General features: G+C 40.4%; 3 protein-coding genes across 19 annotated transcripts in view; 1 reads left to right on the plus strand and 2 right to left on the minus strand.

Moving 5' to 3' along the window:
* The window catches only part of LOC147799647 (uncharacterized), a 291,172-nt gene extending 274,071 nt beyond the window's left edge, over positions 1-17,101 (minus strand). The window contains exons 1-6 of one of the 12 annotated variants that reach the window (XR_015424790.1): positions 15,831-17,084; positions 14,342-14,394; positions 13,550-13,673; positions 12,144-12,613; positions 9,238-9,331; positions 6,538-6,677 (exon numbers count right to left, since the gene is read on the minus strand). Coding sequence is in view for 10 of the 12 variants with exons in the window: in XM_087134641.1 (XP_086990767.1) it covers positions 6,385-6,675; positions 9,238-9,331; positions 14,342-14,394; positions 15,831-15,905 (513 nt within the window). In the remaining 2 variants the exon portion in view is untranslated. Of the gene's footprint in view, positions 1-4,236; positions 6,678-9,237; positions 9,332-12,099; positions 12,614-13,549; positions 13,674-14,341; positions 14,395-15,300 lie in introns of those variants that run through there. The other 11 variants (XM_087134637.1, XM_087134635.1, XM_087134633.1 and 8 more) reach the window with 11 other exon arrangements.
* The window catches only part of LOC147799642 (uncharacterized), a 564,475-nt gene that overhangs the window by 432,799 nt on the left and 113,205 nt on the right, over positions 1-18,471 (plus strand). The window lies entirely within an intron of this gene.
* LOC147799651 (uncharacterized) lies at positions 261-2,197 on the minus strand. Of its 2 annotated transcripts, none has more exons than XM_087135157.1 (3): positions 950-2,197; positions 831-905; positions 261-623 (listed from the first exon to the last, which is right to left on the minus strand). In XM_087135157.1, the coding sequence occupies exons 1-3, from the start codon at positions 1,548-1,550 to the stop codon at positions 382-384; spliced, it is 918 nt and encodes a 305-aa protein (XP_086991283.1). In that variant the 5' UTR covers positions 1,551-2,197; the 3' UTR covers positions 261-381. The 2 variants fall into 2 exon arrangements, with proteins under 2 accessions (XP_086991283.1, XP_086991282.1); XM_087135156.1 differs by having other exon boundaries at positions 831-908.

An 18,471-nucleotide genomic window follows, 5' to 3' on the forward strand; every position in this document is an offset into this window, starting at 1 on the left:
AAAAAGGAGGAAATTTAACTGCAGATTTCAGTTCGAATGCACACGACTACGCACAAGGAGGCAGCAAGTTGACATAACCAACCTCCGGCGCAGGGAGGCGCACTTCAACCTTCACACACCTGGTTTTTTAACAACACTGCCTCCACACACGTACACATGTAGACACTGCAGATGGAGGGCATACTTTCCAAACTATCAGACGGAGGACTTGTCGTCCATGTGAGTGCAGCCTATAACACCAAGGACAACACTCACAAGTTTTTGGTTGTTTTGGCCGCTAAAAATAGAGTGCGTTATTTGCCTAGTACTATAGGGTTCAGCATCAATGTGGTATAATGTCTCGAGAGAATGGCTGGTGTGGCTAATCCTAGCTTAACTTGCCTACAACTTCATAGAGTTACGACAAAAGTCTTTGATGTTTCTCCAAGTACAGGTCTGCAGTGCCACAGTGCAAGCTGCGTCGTTGTCCAGCTTGCCAGGAACTTTCCTCAACTGGAAGAATTTGCGCAGGCCTTCTTGGACGTCTGTCTTCTCCGCTGTAGTCCAGGGACGCTGCTTCACTCGTCTCGATGGCGGAGAGGGTTCCCTTGTTCGAGATGCAGCAGCAACACCAGGAAGCTGTCCTATTAATGTAGAGGCAAGAAAAGGACATTAGAAATGTAGGTAACAGCTCAGCAGACAGCCTGACAGAGTAACAGACAGCCCGACAGAGTAACAGACAGCCCGACAGACAGACAGACAGACAGACAGACAGACAGACAGACAGACAGACAGACAGACAGACAGACAGACAGACAGACAGACAGACAGACAGACAGACCAAATCTTACCGTTTTCGACGGATTCATTGCAGAAGTCTTCACTGCTGTCCCCATTGTCGCTGCTGTCCTCTTCACTGGTGAAGCCTTCTGAAATTGGGAAACATGGTTTGAGTACAAGGTGCCCTCACCTCCAGTTACATGCAGATCGTCCAAGGATTTGCCCTGCTGGGAAGACAGGTTGCCCCTCTCCAAACTCAGGAAAAGTCTGGACAGTTTGGTGACCCGCTGTACAGTATCTGGCAACTGGTAGTATTCGTGATGTACCCGCAGATCGTGGCCCGTGAAGTTGGCTAGAGTTTCAAGCTGATGTTCCTTTAATGCAAGAATTTGCAATGCAGTTGCTACATGTTTACGGAGTTGGGTGGACCGGATGCTGGATGCATTTTTAAGGCCAGCCTTATCTGCATATGCCCTTAAACAGTCACTCCCTCGTATGTGGCCTCTCCCACCATAACAACACCGTGCGAACAAGAAGTTGTTGTCTTGGGCTACTCCAGCTTCATGTCTCTTGGCGACAAGGGCACTTAACCACGCTACTGCCTCATTGCTTAGGAGCACGGCAACAGTTCTGCCTCTCTTGCCGACTATTTCGACAACACGGAACATCTTGCACAGCTGGCGCTCTAAATCACTCAACAGGCGTTCCCCCTCCAGTTTGGCGGTGCTGTGCTTGTGGAAATCTTCAAGTTTCATCTTTGAAACCTCCCCCTGCCTTCTTCGGTTGAACATGATGAGGTGGCACAGACTGACCTCATTCAATTTCTGCCAAACTGGCCTGATTTGTTTGCCCCGAGCACCCTGCAGGAGTTAAGTTCCCGGTTGCCAGCTTCACGAAGGAACGACGACAGGTGGACTACATCGGCATTCGTCGGGAGAATGGTGACTTTGTTGCGTTTTCCTTGGTACAGCGTTCTGTGTGCGTGTGTGGACACAAGGTCTCGCCAGTTCAATTCACACAACTGCAGAAAGTCTTCCGCACGCTCCGCTTCGTGTTTTTGGCCGGACTCTAGGGCACTTCCTTTCAAGACGAGTGCACACTTCTTGACGGAATAACCAATCTTCTACGCTAGTAACGGAACATTGCACAACTGTTTGTCTTCCCTGAAGCCGGCAATATCGTGGACGGCCTTCACAATATCAGAAAGGTGTGGATGGACAAATGATTCGAGTGATGCATTTGGTTGCTGGGTGTTCTTTCGGAGTTGTATGACAAGTCGACCCAATTCACGCACCCTGTTACGGATGTAGCCATGCTGATCTAGTTTCATGTATTCACGCATGGCCAATTCAACAATCAACGTGTCATTCTTGACTACCAAAGCCACATCATCTCTCTTCATTGGACTAAGAACCTGGTGTAACTGGAACGACACGCCAACAGGAGGGGGTTCCAACAAATCACTCTTGTGAGCGACCCGTCCACCCACACGAGCCCTCTTACCGGTGCTGTCAGTCTGTGGAGTGGGTGCGGGCTTCAAAGGGCACGCGTGTCGCAACAAATCGGTACGCACATAATAGCCGTAACAATATACTGTACGTATGGTCCATATGCATCGGGAGATACCTTGCAATTTGGCCTGTACCCGACAACGAGCACATCACGACCTTCACGAAGAACCTGACAATTGTTCCCGTGATTGCCTATATTGCGAATTTTCAACAGAAGTTTTTTACGCACACCAGCGTTAGGCTCACCGGCGATCTCGATGACTTCTCTTTCTTCCTTGTGACATGACTGGAGATGACGGGGGAGCTTGGCCTGGGATACATCGCAGTAACAGTAGAAGTGTTTCTTGTCCCATTTCCTGCAGTCAACCTCATTACTGGTTTGCATTACGGTCACACCACAGTTCTCCTGGACGTCAGACGTGTCATCACTTGGAGCAACAGATGAAGTAGGGAGATGAAAACTACATTTATAAATTTGAGTTGTTATAATCTGAAAAAAGGGAGTTTCTCTCAAGGCCAACAGCAACACGCTTTTTATTGCACTTTTTAAACAATTAAATAAATTTTCAAATATTTGTGAGAGAAAAAATCACCCTCGATTGTCTTTTTTTAAGGGCACAAATCATTCTAATCTAAAAATAACGTGATTGCTTTTGGTAAATGCAGGATGAATGAGCTACAAGTCATGATTTTAATTGGGCAATAGTATTCACGATCTCAGTCAAGGCATGGTCTATGACCAGATTGTATTGTTGAAGGGATTCTCTGAATTTTTCTTTTCTGCCATGCTATACTTCAAGGTTTGTGAATACATGTACTGTACCTTCATCCCAAATCCATAATGCAACACTGTGAGAAGAGGAAACTTGAACTGGAGTATGAAATAAAATGGTAACTGATTGTTTTGCAGGTACATGTACACTACACCCATAGGGTTGTGCATAAAATGTATTGCTTACTTGTCATCCAAACCCATAATGCATTGCGAAACAACAAAGGTTTATTATAGGGGAATGACTAAATGAGTAAGAGCGCTGTTTATTTGTATAGCGCAGCGCTATACAATCTTTGCTGAAAATCGTGAAGTTTCACAAAACTTCGAACGCAGCATGATCATCGCGTGCCGGACGGACACGAGTAACACATGTACAACGCCCTCAGTTGGAAAAGGCCAGTAGCGCTAACAAGATCAGATTTCTTGAGCTTCAAGCTTCAAGCATTGGTCCAAGTCACTACACTCAAAAAGTGGTACGAGAACCGCGCTCTCGTCGACGTCGCTTCAAGTTTGTGATTGTGCACGTTACAAGAGGGAGAGGCTCCTCCCCATCTCATCCTGGGGAAAGAGAAAATAAAAGTGTTTGAAAATCGCAAATGGGATTTGGGACCGCTGTTTTAAAACTGTTTTGCGTTATCCCTGCTTTTGCCACTGACCGGGGTTTCTTTGAACATTTTTTCAAATCAAAGGGCACTCTTTCAATTTTTTCCTATATCGTAGGTTTTATATTAGGGAAAAGTGAGTAAAACAAATCCAATTAAATTATTTGAAAATACATCGGCGTTAACACCCTTCTACCTTTAATTCTTTTTTTTTCAGTTTAATGCTGATAAATGCAGTGCCCTCCCCCATCCCAAGAGAAATGCCAACACCTATGCCTAACAAGATCAATTTTAGAAAATGAAATATTTCCACAAAATAAATCGATATAAATCAGAGACTTTTTTTAATCTTATTCTTTCATTCAGGAAAAAAAAGATTTGAGCTATACCTTTCAAAAATCTTCATATTTGTTGGGGTGTCCTCATTAAATCATTTTTTTTAATAGCTTCTTAAATTTCTGGAGCACTTTTCATCGAGAGTAATCCACAAGGCATAACTTCCAGGTTTCTTACATATATACATGCAACTTAAGAGGAACAGAAAGTTGCAAAAAAGGAGTAATAAAGTGCAGTTCAAATCATGGACATGTTATTAATGTCTCAGGCCACATATTTTATTTCATTCAATTAAAATCCTCCGACAATTACACTAATTACAAGAATTACAAAAAGTACATGGAGTACTCATCTATAATTCAAAATCATTTTGTACACAAAAATTCCCTTAGTTTGCCTCAAGTGTATTGACCCTGAGTGGCAAAGAACAGGCCATACAAGATCAAATCTGTACTCTCTAACCCATATTTCTCCAAAATGTCTGCAAGGCAAAGGGCTTGTATTTATTTTACATAAGCCTGACACATAAACAAACCCATTTTTGATTGGTGGACCATTTTGGAATACAAGATGCATAGACCAAAGGGACTTAGTAGTTTCCTGAGGGAGACTGGACCTGTTCAGTACTAAAGCCTTAAGCTTTCTATTTTATTCTTCTATCGCAAGGTGTTGCCATCTTAAGACTCAAATCTGTGACTTTCAAGACCAAGTATGGCAAATCGGATAGTGAATCTTCTGTTTATGAAAAAAAATCAAACAAGTGGAAATGAAGAAACATGAATAGCCATTTACTTCTCAAATCTTCCACCCCTTTCCTCTTGTCCACTTGCAGGTGGGTATAATTTTGGCCAAACATTTCAACTCTTGAAAAAGGTAAGATATGGCCATTAACACAGCCAAATACCATAAATACTGATTTACACAAGTCATCTGAAGAGTATTTGTAACACATATCTTACCACAACCTCATACTTTCCAACAATATGGGACATGCCCATGGAGTGTCACATACTACAACAGGGCCATATATGCACTGCTACCAAGTTCAAATTCAACACACAGTGTACCTCCACGGACTTCTAAGACTGTGTGTGCTTGAAAAATAAACAGAGCATTGACATGTTTAAATGTCAGTCGAGTTGATCGAGTCAAGGTTTGCTTGAAGTTTGAAACCATTAGCATGTAGGCCTACCTGTGTATATAGATGGCCAGATCATGGTTAAATCCAAAGTGGATTTAGAAAAATAAAAATAAGAGCATATCTTGTTTAAATACAGACATTCAAAGAAAAGGGGCCTTCAAGTTTAAGAGTTGCTGTTGAACCTCCCCCTTCCCATTTCATTTGATTTCTCTTTGGCAAGCAGCGACCCTATCAACATACATGTAAATATCCATTAGTCTGTTTTCCAAATTAGTAGTCTAATTTATTTTGGCAAAAGCTTTGTTCAAGTCATGAAGGAGACAATAGGCAAGGACAGTTGTGTGCAGAAAAAAAAGAGATTTTTTCCAGACGCACCTGAAGTAAAGCTCCTATCAGAAATACAATTTTAAGCTTGAGTTAGTTACATTTACTGGCTATGAGTACAGTTGACGTTTTCATTCCACATACCGAGATATGGAATTTGTTTCAAAACATAAAATTCATATTTGCATTACACTTTTATTTGTTGTTTGCATCGTACAATTTTTGTTTTACATCTGCATTTTGTACACACTTTGAGTCAATTCATCTGCAGTGATAAAAATTGCACGATGATCTATGGGTGACATCACTGTTCAAATATGAAGTAAAATAAAAGCCTTCAGAAAACTACAAATAAAGAAAAGGTCTAAATTATTCAGTGATAACTTAAAAAGTTACAGATGTTTGGAATTAAAATAAAACTGTAAGTAGAATCACGCACCAAATTTATTTTAACCTGTGTACAGACTTCCTTGAATGAGTCACAAAGGATCAGTCTGTATTCTGACCACATTTAGAAACATCAATTGGGAAGGCACTTATGACCATGGGTCACCGCAATTTCTATTAATATTGCAAACTTCCTAGCCCTTCACATCACTCCTGCAATGGGTAAGGTTACACCCGCTGACTACACTGCTGGACTGCAGGACAGCACCTCCGATAATCCCCAGCAAAACAAAAGTAATAAGTGATCAACGTAAAAAAAAGAAGGAAACCTGGCCCTGCTACCATAAACAATACCATTTCCCCTGTGTAATTCCAATAACAATAACAATTCCAGCTTTATTCATTGATGGTAGCAATATAATCTCCAGGATGTTTTTCAATCAGCTGCTCGTAACTATTTGAGAAATAACCTGGGCTGGATTCACAGAAGTGGAAGGGGACAAAAGTGTCACTATGCCAACCTGACGCCCCATTCTACCAGTCAACTTTTCATTGCTGAGCCAAAGCAACACTGACACCAAAATAACCCTTCAAGACCATATACATTTTGTTATGTTCAGCATAATGCTGATATACGTTGGTTGAAAGAGCTACATTTTCCCAGTAGACATCCAGGTCTGGGCAAATAGTGGGGAGGCTGTGGCTGGGGCAGCTGCGCTGTTGCCATCGTGAGGATGCCTCCAGCGGCAGCATCAGTACCTCCTGAATCCTCTTCTGTTGCTTTTGCTGCAGCTCCTTCTGGATCTTGTAGATCTTCTCAGCCAAGAGGTGATAGTACTCCTCTTGTGACAAGACCAGGCAGTAAAAAACAAATGAGTGAATTAAAAAGTGAGCAAGGGTGAATGGTTTTCCAGGTGATTTTCCAGCAATGGACACTGGTCTTCCTAAGGGGCCACTCAAAATTTTCAGTGTTTTTTGAATTTTTGACATTTTTTTTAAATAGTGGGTGGATGGGTCAAGAAAATAAATTGAAAATCGAAATTTACTTTTTATATTAAAATCCAGAAAAACTTATTTTTCTGACTTGCCTGAAATACACGTAGCATGCACGCCACGCCAGCATTCCAAAACTGCAATCTTTATTAACCTTGTTTCCATATACAGACAGATTGACCCTTCCTGTGCTTTATTATGAACGTGTGAAACATCATGGAATGAGGCGGTTTTTTACTCTAAGACTTGGAAGGTGGGCACTTGCAGTGGTGATTAAAGACAAATGTAGCAGGGTACCAGGTGTATTATATAAACCTACTATATAACCAGTTACTAATAATGGTGATATGTTCATCACCTTGTATCTAAGACTAACCAGACAGCAGCAAATTGCGTCCAAATCTGTTGGCTAGAGCTAGGTCTAAGTCTCTGTTTCAATAGAAATACATATGCATGTGCGTGGAGACGCTGTAATTGACTGTAGGCGTAGCCGTACCTCAGGAGATCCATTTTTGAGTGGATTGGACATGGCATGCTGTTCGATCATGCACAATCGATCACGATCATTTATTGCAATTCCAGCCATCATCTTGTCATACTGTGTTGCATTGTAGATTTTTACATATATATAAATTTATATCAAATGTATAATGTACACGTACTGGATGAAAATTCAGTTTTTGTAATCAAAATTGGGGGTGGGTGGGTGGATCAAAAAAAATGAAAAAAAATCAGAAATTTAAAAACACTGAAAATTTTGAGTGGCCCCTAATCTGTACACGAACCGTCCATGGAAAGACTGATGAGAGTCTGGGCAAACACCTGCACTTATCTAAGAGTAGGAAGTGTCCTTGTACATCATACAGAGTTAAATATTTGTTAGGCTAATTTCAACCTTAGCCTCACAAAGTCAAATATTAGGTTCTATTCCAATTTCCAACAAACAGCAGCAACCAACTATTTCTGTTTGTTCATCTGTGTGGTTTTTTGCTCTGAGTTTCAGCAGAGGGATTTGTCTCCTACTAAAAGAGGTTCGGTCCTAATTGGTGATTTATTCCCTTAGTAACAGCAAGATCAGAAATCATGAGAAAAGGAACACTGCAAGTCAGAGTAATTTGGCCTTATTGCTGGATATATGCACAGCTACTTTACAGTGTACATGTATACCTGTATTAGTATACACAAACAGACTAGCAATGAAGTCACCAGAGAACCTTTATGCACCTTGAGGGACTATGAGTGATCAGTTATGTTAGAATTCAGAGGGGAAAACATCGGAATGGAGCAAATAAATGGGGTGAAATTTGTATGTATTTTCAAAGTTAAGGGTAGACCAACAAAAAGACTCAATGCCTCTCAAAACTAAATGACCAAATATCTACAAACCTCCTCGATTTGAAACATGGACTATTCAGGAACAGATTTCTTTGAACATTTAGACTGTTGGAGCCTTAGTTATGTCACAATTGAGAGGGGAACAGTTCTGCAAATGCTGCAAATTTGAGAAGGTAAAATATTTTGAAAGTGAAGGGTAGAGCAATGAAAAGACTCAATAACTCTCAAACTAAATGACCAAATATCTAAATACATGCATGATTTGAAGCATGGACTATTTACAAACAGATTTCTTTACAAATTTAGACTGTTCAAGCTTTGTCATATCAGATTTGAGAGGGGAAAAGATCAGGATTCTGCAAATGCGATGGGGTAAGATAGGTACTTTTTAGGGGTAGAGGAGAACAAAGACTCAATACCTCTCTAGCTAAATGAGCACATATCTAAATACCTGCATGACTTGAAGTGTGGACTATTGAGGAATTGATTTCCTTTACAATTTATATTTTTGGAGCTTTACTTATGTTAGAATTCAGAGGGGAAAACATGCAGCAAATGAGATTGGGTGAAATATGTATTTTCAAAGTTCAGGGTAGATCAATGAAAAGACTCAATACCTCTCTAACTAAATGGTCAAATGTCTACATACCTGCACGATTTGAATTGTGCACTATTTACAAACTCTTTAACGAGAAATTAAAAATTGAGGAGCTTTATGTTGTAATTCCAATGGGAAAACATCAGAATGCAGCAAATGAGATATATGAGATACAGTACGTACAAATTTAAGTTAACGGTTAGAAGTGAGAAAAAAAAACTCAATACCTCTCTATGTAAATGGCCAAATTTCTACAAAACTGCACAATTTGAACTGTGGACAAAAAACCGTTGAGCGTGTACTCGACCTTTCAACCAGCTGCTCTTGTCATCCTCAAGAGTGGAGTCCAAGCCATGCTCCAGATTTTACAGAACAACTGTACATTTATACAACTCAGGTACAGCTCCTTTTTTTTAAGGAGCTGGAACATGCCTTTTGTATGAGGCTAAAATCAGAACACGATATAAAGTGCTTACCAAGTGAGTAGTGTTGGCAGTAGCAAATATCTGGTGATGTGTTACAATCCAGAAAACTGTCTCCCAGGGGTCTGGTCTTGTCTCTTCATCAATGCTACAAGTAACAAAACCAAAGAAACCATGTTTTTATCACAGACTGTATGACTACTCACTGAGGAGCCACCACAACAATTTAGGCAACACTGAAAACAGAGTTAAATCAACGAAGATCGGGGCCAAATAACATACAAGTGGACATCACTGGGACGTCTTTATATGAAACTTATTTTTGTCTTCTCCTTTCTTTCAACTCTCTTCAATTGTTGGTTGGTCAGCAAATAATTCTCGAAGAGTAAAACCTCTCAAGCCTCGAAGCAGCCATTTTGCAACTCACACCCCTCTACTTTCTTGGGCTCTTATAACAAACCCAGAAAATACAAAAAGGCCTAATTAAAATTGTCCCAAATCCTCTGATTCCAATATGATTTCGCACACACCCAAGGGCTTTGGCCAAACACTCTCAGCTATTTCATGTTTTACCTGCCATCCCCAATTTCTATACGGGGATCACAGACTGTGCATAAACCATTCCCAAAGTTATTAATGGTATTAAATCATGGCTCTCCATATGCATGTGTGTCACCCAGTTCTTGGCACAAATAAGTTTATCCAACGAGAAAGTCTTCCATCTCTGGCAACTTAGGGAAAAGCAAATAGACCTGTAATATAATAATGTCATGTTTACTTTACATCTGCATCTAGCAGTGTTTCCTATGGCAATAGGAAATGACAATACAACATGAGTGTATAACCTGGATTGACTGGTTGTCAGAGGGCAATGAGAGGATTGAGAGAGGTGGAGGAAACTGATTAAGAAGTTGTTAGTGCTTCCCCAATGACCTTCTTCCAGACATGTAGTTCCAGACAGGTGTGATTAAACTTTACACCCAGGAATTATGGTCAATATTGGCTTCCATATCATACTTTCCGGCTAATGTGTGTATTGTAGAAGCCTGCCTGTGTCATAAAGAAACTCTAGACTCAAATTTCTATTGTACCAACTGAAACCACCACCAACCATCTGTGAATGTTGGCTCGCATGCCATAATGTAACAAACTGTTATATTTAAAGGCTTTGTGTTTGACACAGAAAGATGGCCACTGATTGCTTCATTGACTAATAAGTTAGCTGATAAAATGAAATAACAATCCAAATGTTTTATATGACACCTGTTGAATGTGTACAGTCATCCTTGTACATGATTTGGATCCAGGAATGAGGACATTTATCCCTCTATAATCTCGATCCATCCCCTTTATTATTTCAGTACAACTCCCCATTCACTGCAAGCAGCCGGTGGATTCAGCTTCTGTCCAATTTCTGTTCAGTTTGTCACCAATGTTACCACCACACCTAATGACTGCATCTTCCAATTTGTTTAGTTAAGGTTGACCCAGCCCTAAAGACTGCAGATTCTCATTAGTTAAAAAGCTTATGAGACAAAACCTAAGTTCCAGATTTACTAAACTGGACATGTTATTCGCAGTTCCATGGACTAATATCAGAAAACGATGTAAGCTGTTTCCATACTGGTCGAGTATTGTCCCCAGTGATATGATATCTCTGATCTGTCACACTTCAGAAAACTTTGTCCTGGGACTAGCTTGTTCTTGTCTCTCTGTCACTGCTGAAACTAGGGAAATTAATCACAAACCATGTTTGAATTTCAGCCCTTATGACTAACATCTGTGGGGGCCACCGTTTCAAATTATAAGGTGCGCTTTACAACAGCAATTGAAGCATCATTGAAAACAGTATCAAATCAACAAAAGATCAGGGCCAAATAATATACATGTACAAGCTCACATAACTGGAATTTCTCATAAACATTTCATAAAAATCTCATCACCTTCTTAGTTGTCATTTTCCGTTTCTTTTTATTGTTGCTTGGTTATCTAAGTACATTTATTCTTCAAAACACCTTAAAATACATGTACATTCCAAAAAGTCATTTTTCTTAAGCCTTTAAGCATTGCTTTAAACATTACTCCATTTTTGGCATTCTTAAGACTTATTTTCAGCCATCTGCATTCAGATGGAAACCCACAATACAAGAAGTGTTGGTCTAGGGCTATAGTATAATTAAACAATCCCATCTATTATTTCACCCAGTCAATCTCTTCCAGTTAAGGTTTCAGCTGCCATCCCCAAATGCTATCCACCTTGAGTAGAAGCACAGCCTAATTGGTTGAGAAGAGCCTTGTTGGTTGGGAGTATTCATTTTGTTGGTAGCGATGGGGCTGCACCTCTTGCATATCCTAGTCGTTCATGAACCAGTGATGCATAGTTAGTACCAAAGGAGCCTCTCATGCCAAGGAAATTATGTTTTCTCTCGGTCCAACTAAAGGTCAATACAGTCTGTGCAGAAAACATTCCCAAATTACAAACAGTATTAACCGCAGCCTTCAAGGGTGCATGTGAAATCATATTGAAATCAGAGGATTTTGAGGACCATTTGAGCTATGTTATGGCTCCCTATATATGTCACCCAGTATTTGGGCAAAATAAATTTATCCAACAAGGATGACTTTTAAATGGACATAATGATGTCACACTTTGTCTACACTTGCTATATCAAAAGACAATGAGGTGGGGTAGGTCTTAATGTACTAGGTCTATAGGACATGAGGGAATGAGTTGTGGCCACATGTATTCTGTCAGATGATCACACGCAAGAGCAATTTATCAGACTTGCACAGCCAGCTAGTTCTGCAGCAACACTGGGTTGATTGGAACGTGCAGTCTGCAAATGGAACAAAGGCTGGTGTCAGAATGGCCACAAATTGTTACATCTCCAAACATTCCATTTCAGATGAACTCACCAACAGTCTACATAAGGCAAACAAAGGAGTAAATAGGAACTTGCTGTTGCTAGAGATGAGTCTTCAAGGACCAAGCCGATGCAGTGCTGACAACGGATGTCCTGCTGCTCCATCCCGATATTGCCAAGACAACTTCTCTTGACAAACTCGAGTGCCAGAATTCCACTGACAAGTCAGAGGGGTACAAGCAAAATGCCGGTTTGTTGAGATCAAGCCTTCTGCAGTGGATAAAGTTGCAATGCTGTTCTCATACACCACAGATCAACGAAATCCTGATTGTAATGACCGGCCTACGTTGAATGCCAGATGCTGACAGAGGAATATCAGGGTTTTTGCAACACAGAATTTAAACAGCTGATGGAAGGAGTCTTTTGTCAGCAATGGACGCAACTGTCCCTTCAAGGAATGCCCTGCAATATGTGACACAGGGGAAAGTCAAGGCCATTGACGCATGGTCTGGTTTCTTTCCAAATCTTTAATGGTGCAGAAAGCTAAAACCAAAACAAGAAAAACCCTGAAACAAGAAACAAAATAATGCAAGATAAGTACTAAACCGATGGATGTACCATTCTGGCAAAGAACAATCAAACACATATTAAAGTTATAAAAAAATCTGCAGTTCCTTTAAACACAACATGATGCACTAGGCTCGGACGCACAGGGCACGTATATGCTTTTACCTGCACTCCAGTAATAAGCAACAAAAACAAATCACACGGTGACTGGCACACCAGTCTATCCAGCCTACATGCACTGCCACTAAGTCTTCCCACAGTGCTTAACTAAGCAGGAACAATAGGCTTCCTAGTAAGGGGCAATAAACAGTGGTGGCTGACTTCCTCCTTGCTGCACTAAAGGATAGCAAGACTATTTACACATCATTGAATATGCGGCAACTTGAGGATTAAAGACTTCCTGTACCATGTGCCACATGGGCAGTGTGCCTTACACATGCACCAAATGGATAACTTCAAGAAATCACTAAACCGCAATGGTATAGTCAAAATACGTAAAGGAAGAAAAAAATCATTATAAAAAAGAAAAGAAAACTGATCCTGCCACTCTCAAATTGGCTCTAACTTTGCCTCTCGTGGATTTCAGTAAATTATTTAAAAAGTGATTCAAAAGTAAAATGTAAAAATAGAAAATGCAACAAACAGAGCTCACATAAATGTTACACAAAATGCCATCTTAAAAGCACTCATGTTCACTATTGATCTTCAATGCCTTAAAATACAACAAAGACGTTCCTCACTGTCCCCAGATCACTGAAACTATCAAAGAACTAGATAATTTAAGTTAAGGCAGCCAGGGAGTTTCTAACTAAACTTAAAGAAAAGTCAATCGAGCTAAGGAAAATAACAAAACTTTCAGTTAAGTTAAAGACACTAATTATACAGTATAAGATGGACACTAAATACACAATAAGAATATAAGAAAGTACACTTACCCCAGTCAGACTTGGATAGAATACAAAAGATGAACTGGACTAAATTGCTGAGACAGGCATCATGGCACTTGTTGGCTATGTGGCAGCTGAAGGATGACTCTGGACGGTGCTTACTGGCTGAAGACTCAGTGTGTTATGAGACAAAGGGCAATATACTACAAAGGTGCCTACAGGGGGTCACTAAATGAACTTGCAAGTGCCCAGAGGGGGTCTCTAAATGAACTCACACTGAATGGTTGACTGAGCACAGCCAACTGAGGGCGCTATACAAATAACATACAAAAGTGACCTGTCACAAATATACATCAACAAATGTCTTGAACGCAGTGAAACTGTCACCCCAAAAATGGACATGTGCAACAAGATTGAGAGCAATTGTGAAAAACATTCGTGAAGTGCAGGGTTGCAGGAAAGCTGCCAGTTGCCGTGGCGACTGACAAAGTCAAGCATCCTTTCGGTGGCTAAAATTTAGTCTTTTTGGCAAGGCAACCACGGAAATTGTCCACTTTATTAGTCTGCAGAAAAATATTAGTTCAGTCATTGTGTTCGTTGTAACTTTTCACCCGAGACATGATGCACGTCCTCCATATCCTTGACTTAATCAGCAATCAAAATTAAATTTTCACAAGCAGAAAATTGGGATTTACTTATTTTATCTCAATAAAAGTTTTGTATTTGTTTTCCAGCTCAATAATTATACAAATAACTAGTCAGGAAGAAACTAAAATGAGAGCAAGCAGAAACTAGGATGAATGACTCAACATTTTCCACAGTGTATGATGGTTCACTTACCAGTAAAAGTTTACTCCACTGTACTTGTTTTTTCTGCTCGGTTTAATAAAAACCTGGAATTCAAAAGTACATAGTACAAATTATTTTGTTTCCTGTTGTGTTTTGCCTCAATTTGATCTTAATGTACAGAAAAAGCAGCAAAAAGCACCTTTTTAAATCCCCATTAAAACAACATGGCCGCTACCATTCTGGAGATTTTTCATAGAGGGCAACTTTCACATTGTGAGACAATAAAACGCTTAAGAGTAGCTAAATATCTCTGAAGTCAATATTTTGAAAAAAGAAAAAAAAATATTGCCCATGGGAGAAACCTCAGGGGTATTGAGTAGGGCATGGCTATGGCATTTTACACATTTGGAATAGGAAAACATGGTGCCTGTGTGCATTCCCATGTATGTTTGTAAAAAAGATTCTCTAGCATGGCTGCTTGTTTTGCTGTGGGCTTGTGACATGGAAATATTACAATTTTGTGCCGTCTAAGAATATGAAAGTCAGGACAGTTCTGATTAAAATAGAAGGGTTAGCAAGTGTGAAGTACATGTACATGAGCATTGCAAGGCTTGAATTTAGACTTTTGGGGGCACTGCCATTTTGGCCTCACGAAATACCGGTATGGGACCCGTTGAGGGGCACAGCGGCTAATAACACGGACAAAAGGCCAAATATCTACAGAGGAAAGGCACTGAGGCCAAGGTGTACATGTACATGTAAAATTTTCTGCAAAACAAGTTATGAAACTGGAAAAGATGATGTTTTATGTGCTTGATAATAAGCTATCATATTTAAATATTTTACAATCCATGACAAAACATTGTATATTACAGGATGGAACTGGCATATTTTCTGAGAAAGAATTTCTTAATTTAAGAATTCTAGTGAATTTAACCATACATTTAACAAAGAGAACAGGGTTTGTTTCAATTTGACAAATCTTTTTGGACTGCACAGCATTAGCTTACCAACAACATCCCCTTGTGGCGTAAAGTTGACCAATCCATCACGTCACAGAATAATCAGTTAGACACATGTAGTTGAATTTGCTGCGAGCGTGCATACACAATCCGCAACAAAAGGGACAAACGACCTAGCTGTAGCTGTGGAGGCCTGCTTCGGACATAGCCTAAGCCCGTGTATACATGTGCCAGCCGAGTTGTTGCACAATAGGTCGGCCAGCTTGGCTGGCTAGGCTATATGTGCACCCATGTGGCATGAAGACAATCGTATAATGTTAGACCGCAACACGAAATACATTAACATGAATGCGAAGTAAGCAACTTATGAGAAACAAGGGGCGCCACTGCCAGGAAGAATGGGACACATGTATGACCAGTTTGGGCCCTGGACAAAGTGGAACTTTTGAGGGCACCACACCCCCTTGTAAGGGCACCGACCACCATGGCCACAGGAGGTGTGGTGAAATTGGAGTGCTGGCTTACATGTATGTCATGTCCCTATACTTACACACATCAGTCATCCAGTATTCTCTTACCTGAATGAGATGTATGTTCATTACACAGCTTCCAGGTGCGTGTAACGGTTGGGCCAAGCATTCAAGTGTGGCCATGCACTGAAGAAGTACACGTACAGGATGAGCTTACAAAATAAGTAGGATGCTACGGGGGAGAACTGCAAACTAAAATTGATGAAGAATTCAAGGGAAAAATTGCAGGGAACGTACTGGAACTTACTTAGTAAGTACTGTACTCATAAGACACCGATTCTAGATTTTGAAACAAAACACGTCAAAACACCAACCCACCCTAGAGCAGTTACTTAAAAGCAGTAACAGTTAAAAACACCAAAGACTTAAAACCAAAACAACACAGTGTGTAAAATAAACCTCAGAATACACTCAACCTTCAATCACTAACTCTAGCAGACAGGACTCAAGCAGAAAACCAGTCCAATTATGAGGGACAATACTAGTAAGTTGACTTGTCTCTATGTGTATCTGCTGATCTGCTAGCGCAACTCTGAGAGTGGCCAGACTACATGTATGTAGGAGCTTGTTTTCAGTTTAGGAGTAGGGTAAAGGATACGGAGGTAGGTACCTACAGTCCACTAGACTGGCCCAATTACAGTTGTGTCCTCTACTTTTAAAGTGCTGCTCAAAACCTTTCCTTGACTTTTATCCTCATGGAACATTGCCAAAATCCCCTTGCTGAAAACTTTAAATTAGTTAAATAATGACATTATAACCTTCAAATTAAAAACATATGCTACTGATCACCTCTGTGAACAATTTCGGTGTCGTGAAATTTGACAGCCTGAAGTTAATGACAACATCCAGAAATTTGCACACTTTCAGCTGAGTTTTCCCTAAGTCCTAACGTGGGTCGTGCACCGGAACAAATCTCTCAAAAATCCCACATCCATGGCATGCCATGGGTACGGTACAGGCCAGGGATGGTGCTATTCAAATGAAACCTGTTCAGCTTTAATAGTTTGATGGTTCGAACATGCTTGTTCAGATTAGAGCCTGAAAAATACTGAGCGTTAGAACTAAAAGTGTCTCCTTATTTAGCACACCAAAAAATGAAGTAACTGTAGGCGAGTCAATTTGCATCAATCTAAAAAAACCCATATATTTTCTACCTAAAAGCCTGGACGAACGCAACCGTCTGACGCTTGGGCTTCCAGAGCTACGGCTAGGTCTATTGTCTACGCGTCTCCACGCATTTCCAATGGAGCGAAGACCTAGAGCTAGCTCTAGACAAGAGATTCGGATGCAGCCGTAGTTTGCATCATGACCGCAACACACACCATGACGTCAAAATACAGTCAGTCGTAGAAGAGATGCTATACGAGACGTTATCTACCAAAAATCACCGTCCCAAAGTTACGTCCCAAATTCTGGAGACTTTAGCTAAATATGTTTTTTTAAGTTGCAATATAATGCCTCCTGAAGCGAAACCGATACTGGAATTTGATGCTTTTTGTTTATGGTCGGCTTTCTTGACACGGACTGCATGCATATGAGCAAACGATGGGCAAGATAGAGTGGTACTTATTATTATATTATTGCGTGGGAACAAGATGATTTTGAGGGAACGAAATAATAATTCCAGGGAACGGAATTTAAAAAAATTCATTGTGCCTGTCCCCTTAGGGGCTCCTTAGGTACTCGTAGAGAGGGACATCGAATGCAACTGTGCGTTTTTCAAGTTGGGTCACACTCACTGTCCGACAGTAAATCCCCCCCCCCTTACAAAATACATGTACATACGATGTAGGGCGGAAATAATCCCGGCACTCCGAAGGAACGGTAAGCCTTTCGAGGGTTCAATTGTGTTGGGGGGGGGTGTCGGATCAGGTCGACGTTCAAAACAATGACCAGAAGCGGTTTTCTTTTGAATAAGGGTTTGATATGATATATTTTTAATCAGTTCTTTCCAAAAATTATTAACCATACTTTTGCCCTATGCGGAATAACAGGTGAATCGCAGGATTGGTGGGCAACTTAAAGAGCATAAAACTGCATGGGTAAATAAGTGGTAAAACAAAACCTCTTTCTAAAACCGTTGGGCAAAAAGAGACACGTCTACCTTTAACAGAGCCTGAAATTTGACCCCTGATGGTGCGCTTCCGGAACACTTGAATAGGATAAATAACGAGCAAAAATCTAACAATTAGCTGTTTCGGCATTTCTGGTTTTTTTTTTAGCTGTTTGGCAACAGCCAGATCAGCTCTTGCTTTTCTGATTATTTTTTTCATGTACTTTTTGGCTTTTTCGCATGTTGCAAAAAAGGCACTTTTCTTTTCTCTTTTTTTTTTTTTTGGGGGGGGGCTTTTTCGCAAGGTGCACAAAGGTAGTCTTTTTGTTATTTTTTGTAGGTGTCTCTGCAACAACCGGAACAGCCAGAAGAGCTCTTGCTTTTCTGATTATTATGCTTTTAGCTGTTTCGGCAACAGCTAGAACAGCTTTTGTTTGTCTGATTATTTGCTGTTTCGTCAACTCTGCAGAAACAGTCTTGCTTTTCTGATTATTTTTTAGCTGTTTGGTATCAGCCAGAAGAGCTCTTGCTTTTCTGATTAGCTGTTTCAGCAACTCTGCCGAAGCAGGTATTGCTTTTCTGATTTTTTTTTAACTGTTCCGGCTGTTGCGGGAACAGCAAAAATAGCTTTTGCTT

This window comes from Acanthaster planci, linkage group LG03 (assembly GCF_054643075.1).
Source record: "Acanthaster planci isolate LZ-2023a linkage group LG03, COTS_SCS, whole genome shotgun sequence".
Taxonomy (NCBI): Eukaryota; Metazoa; Echinodermata; class Asteroidea; order Valvatida; family Acanthasteridae; genus Acanthaster; species Acanthaster planci.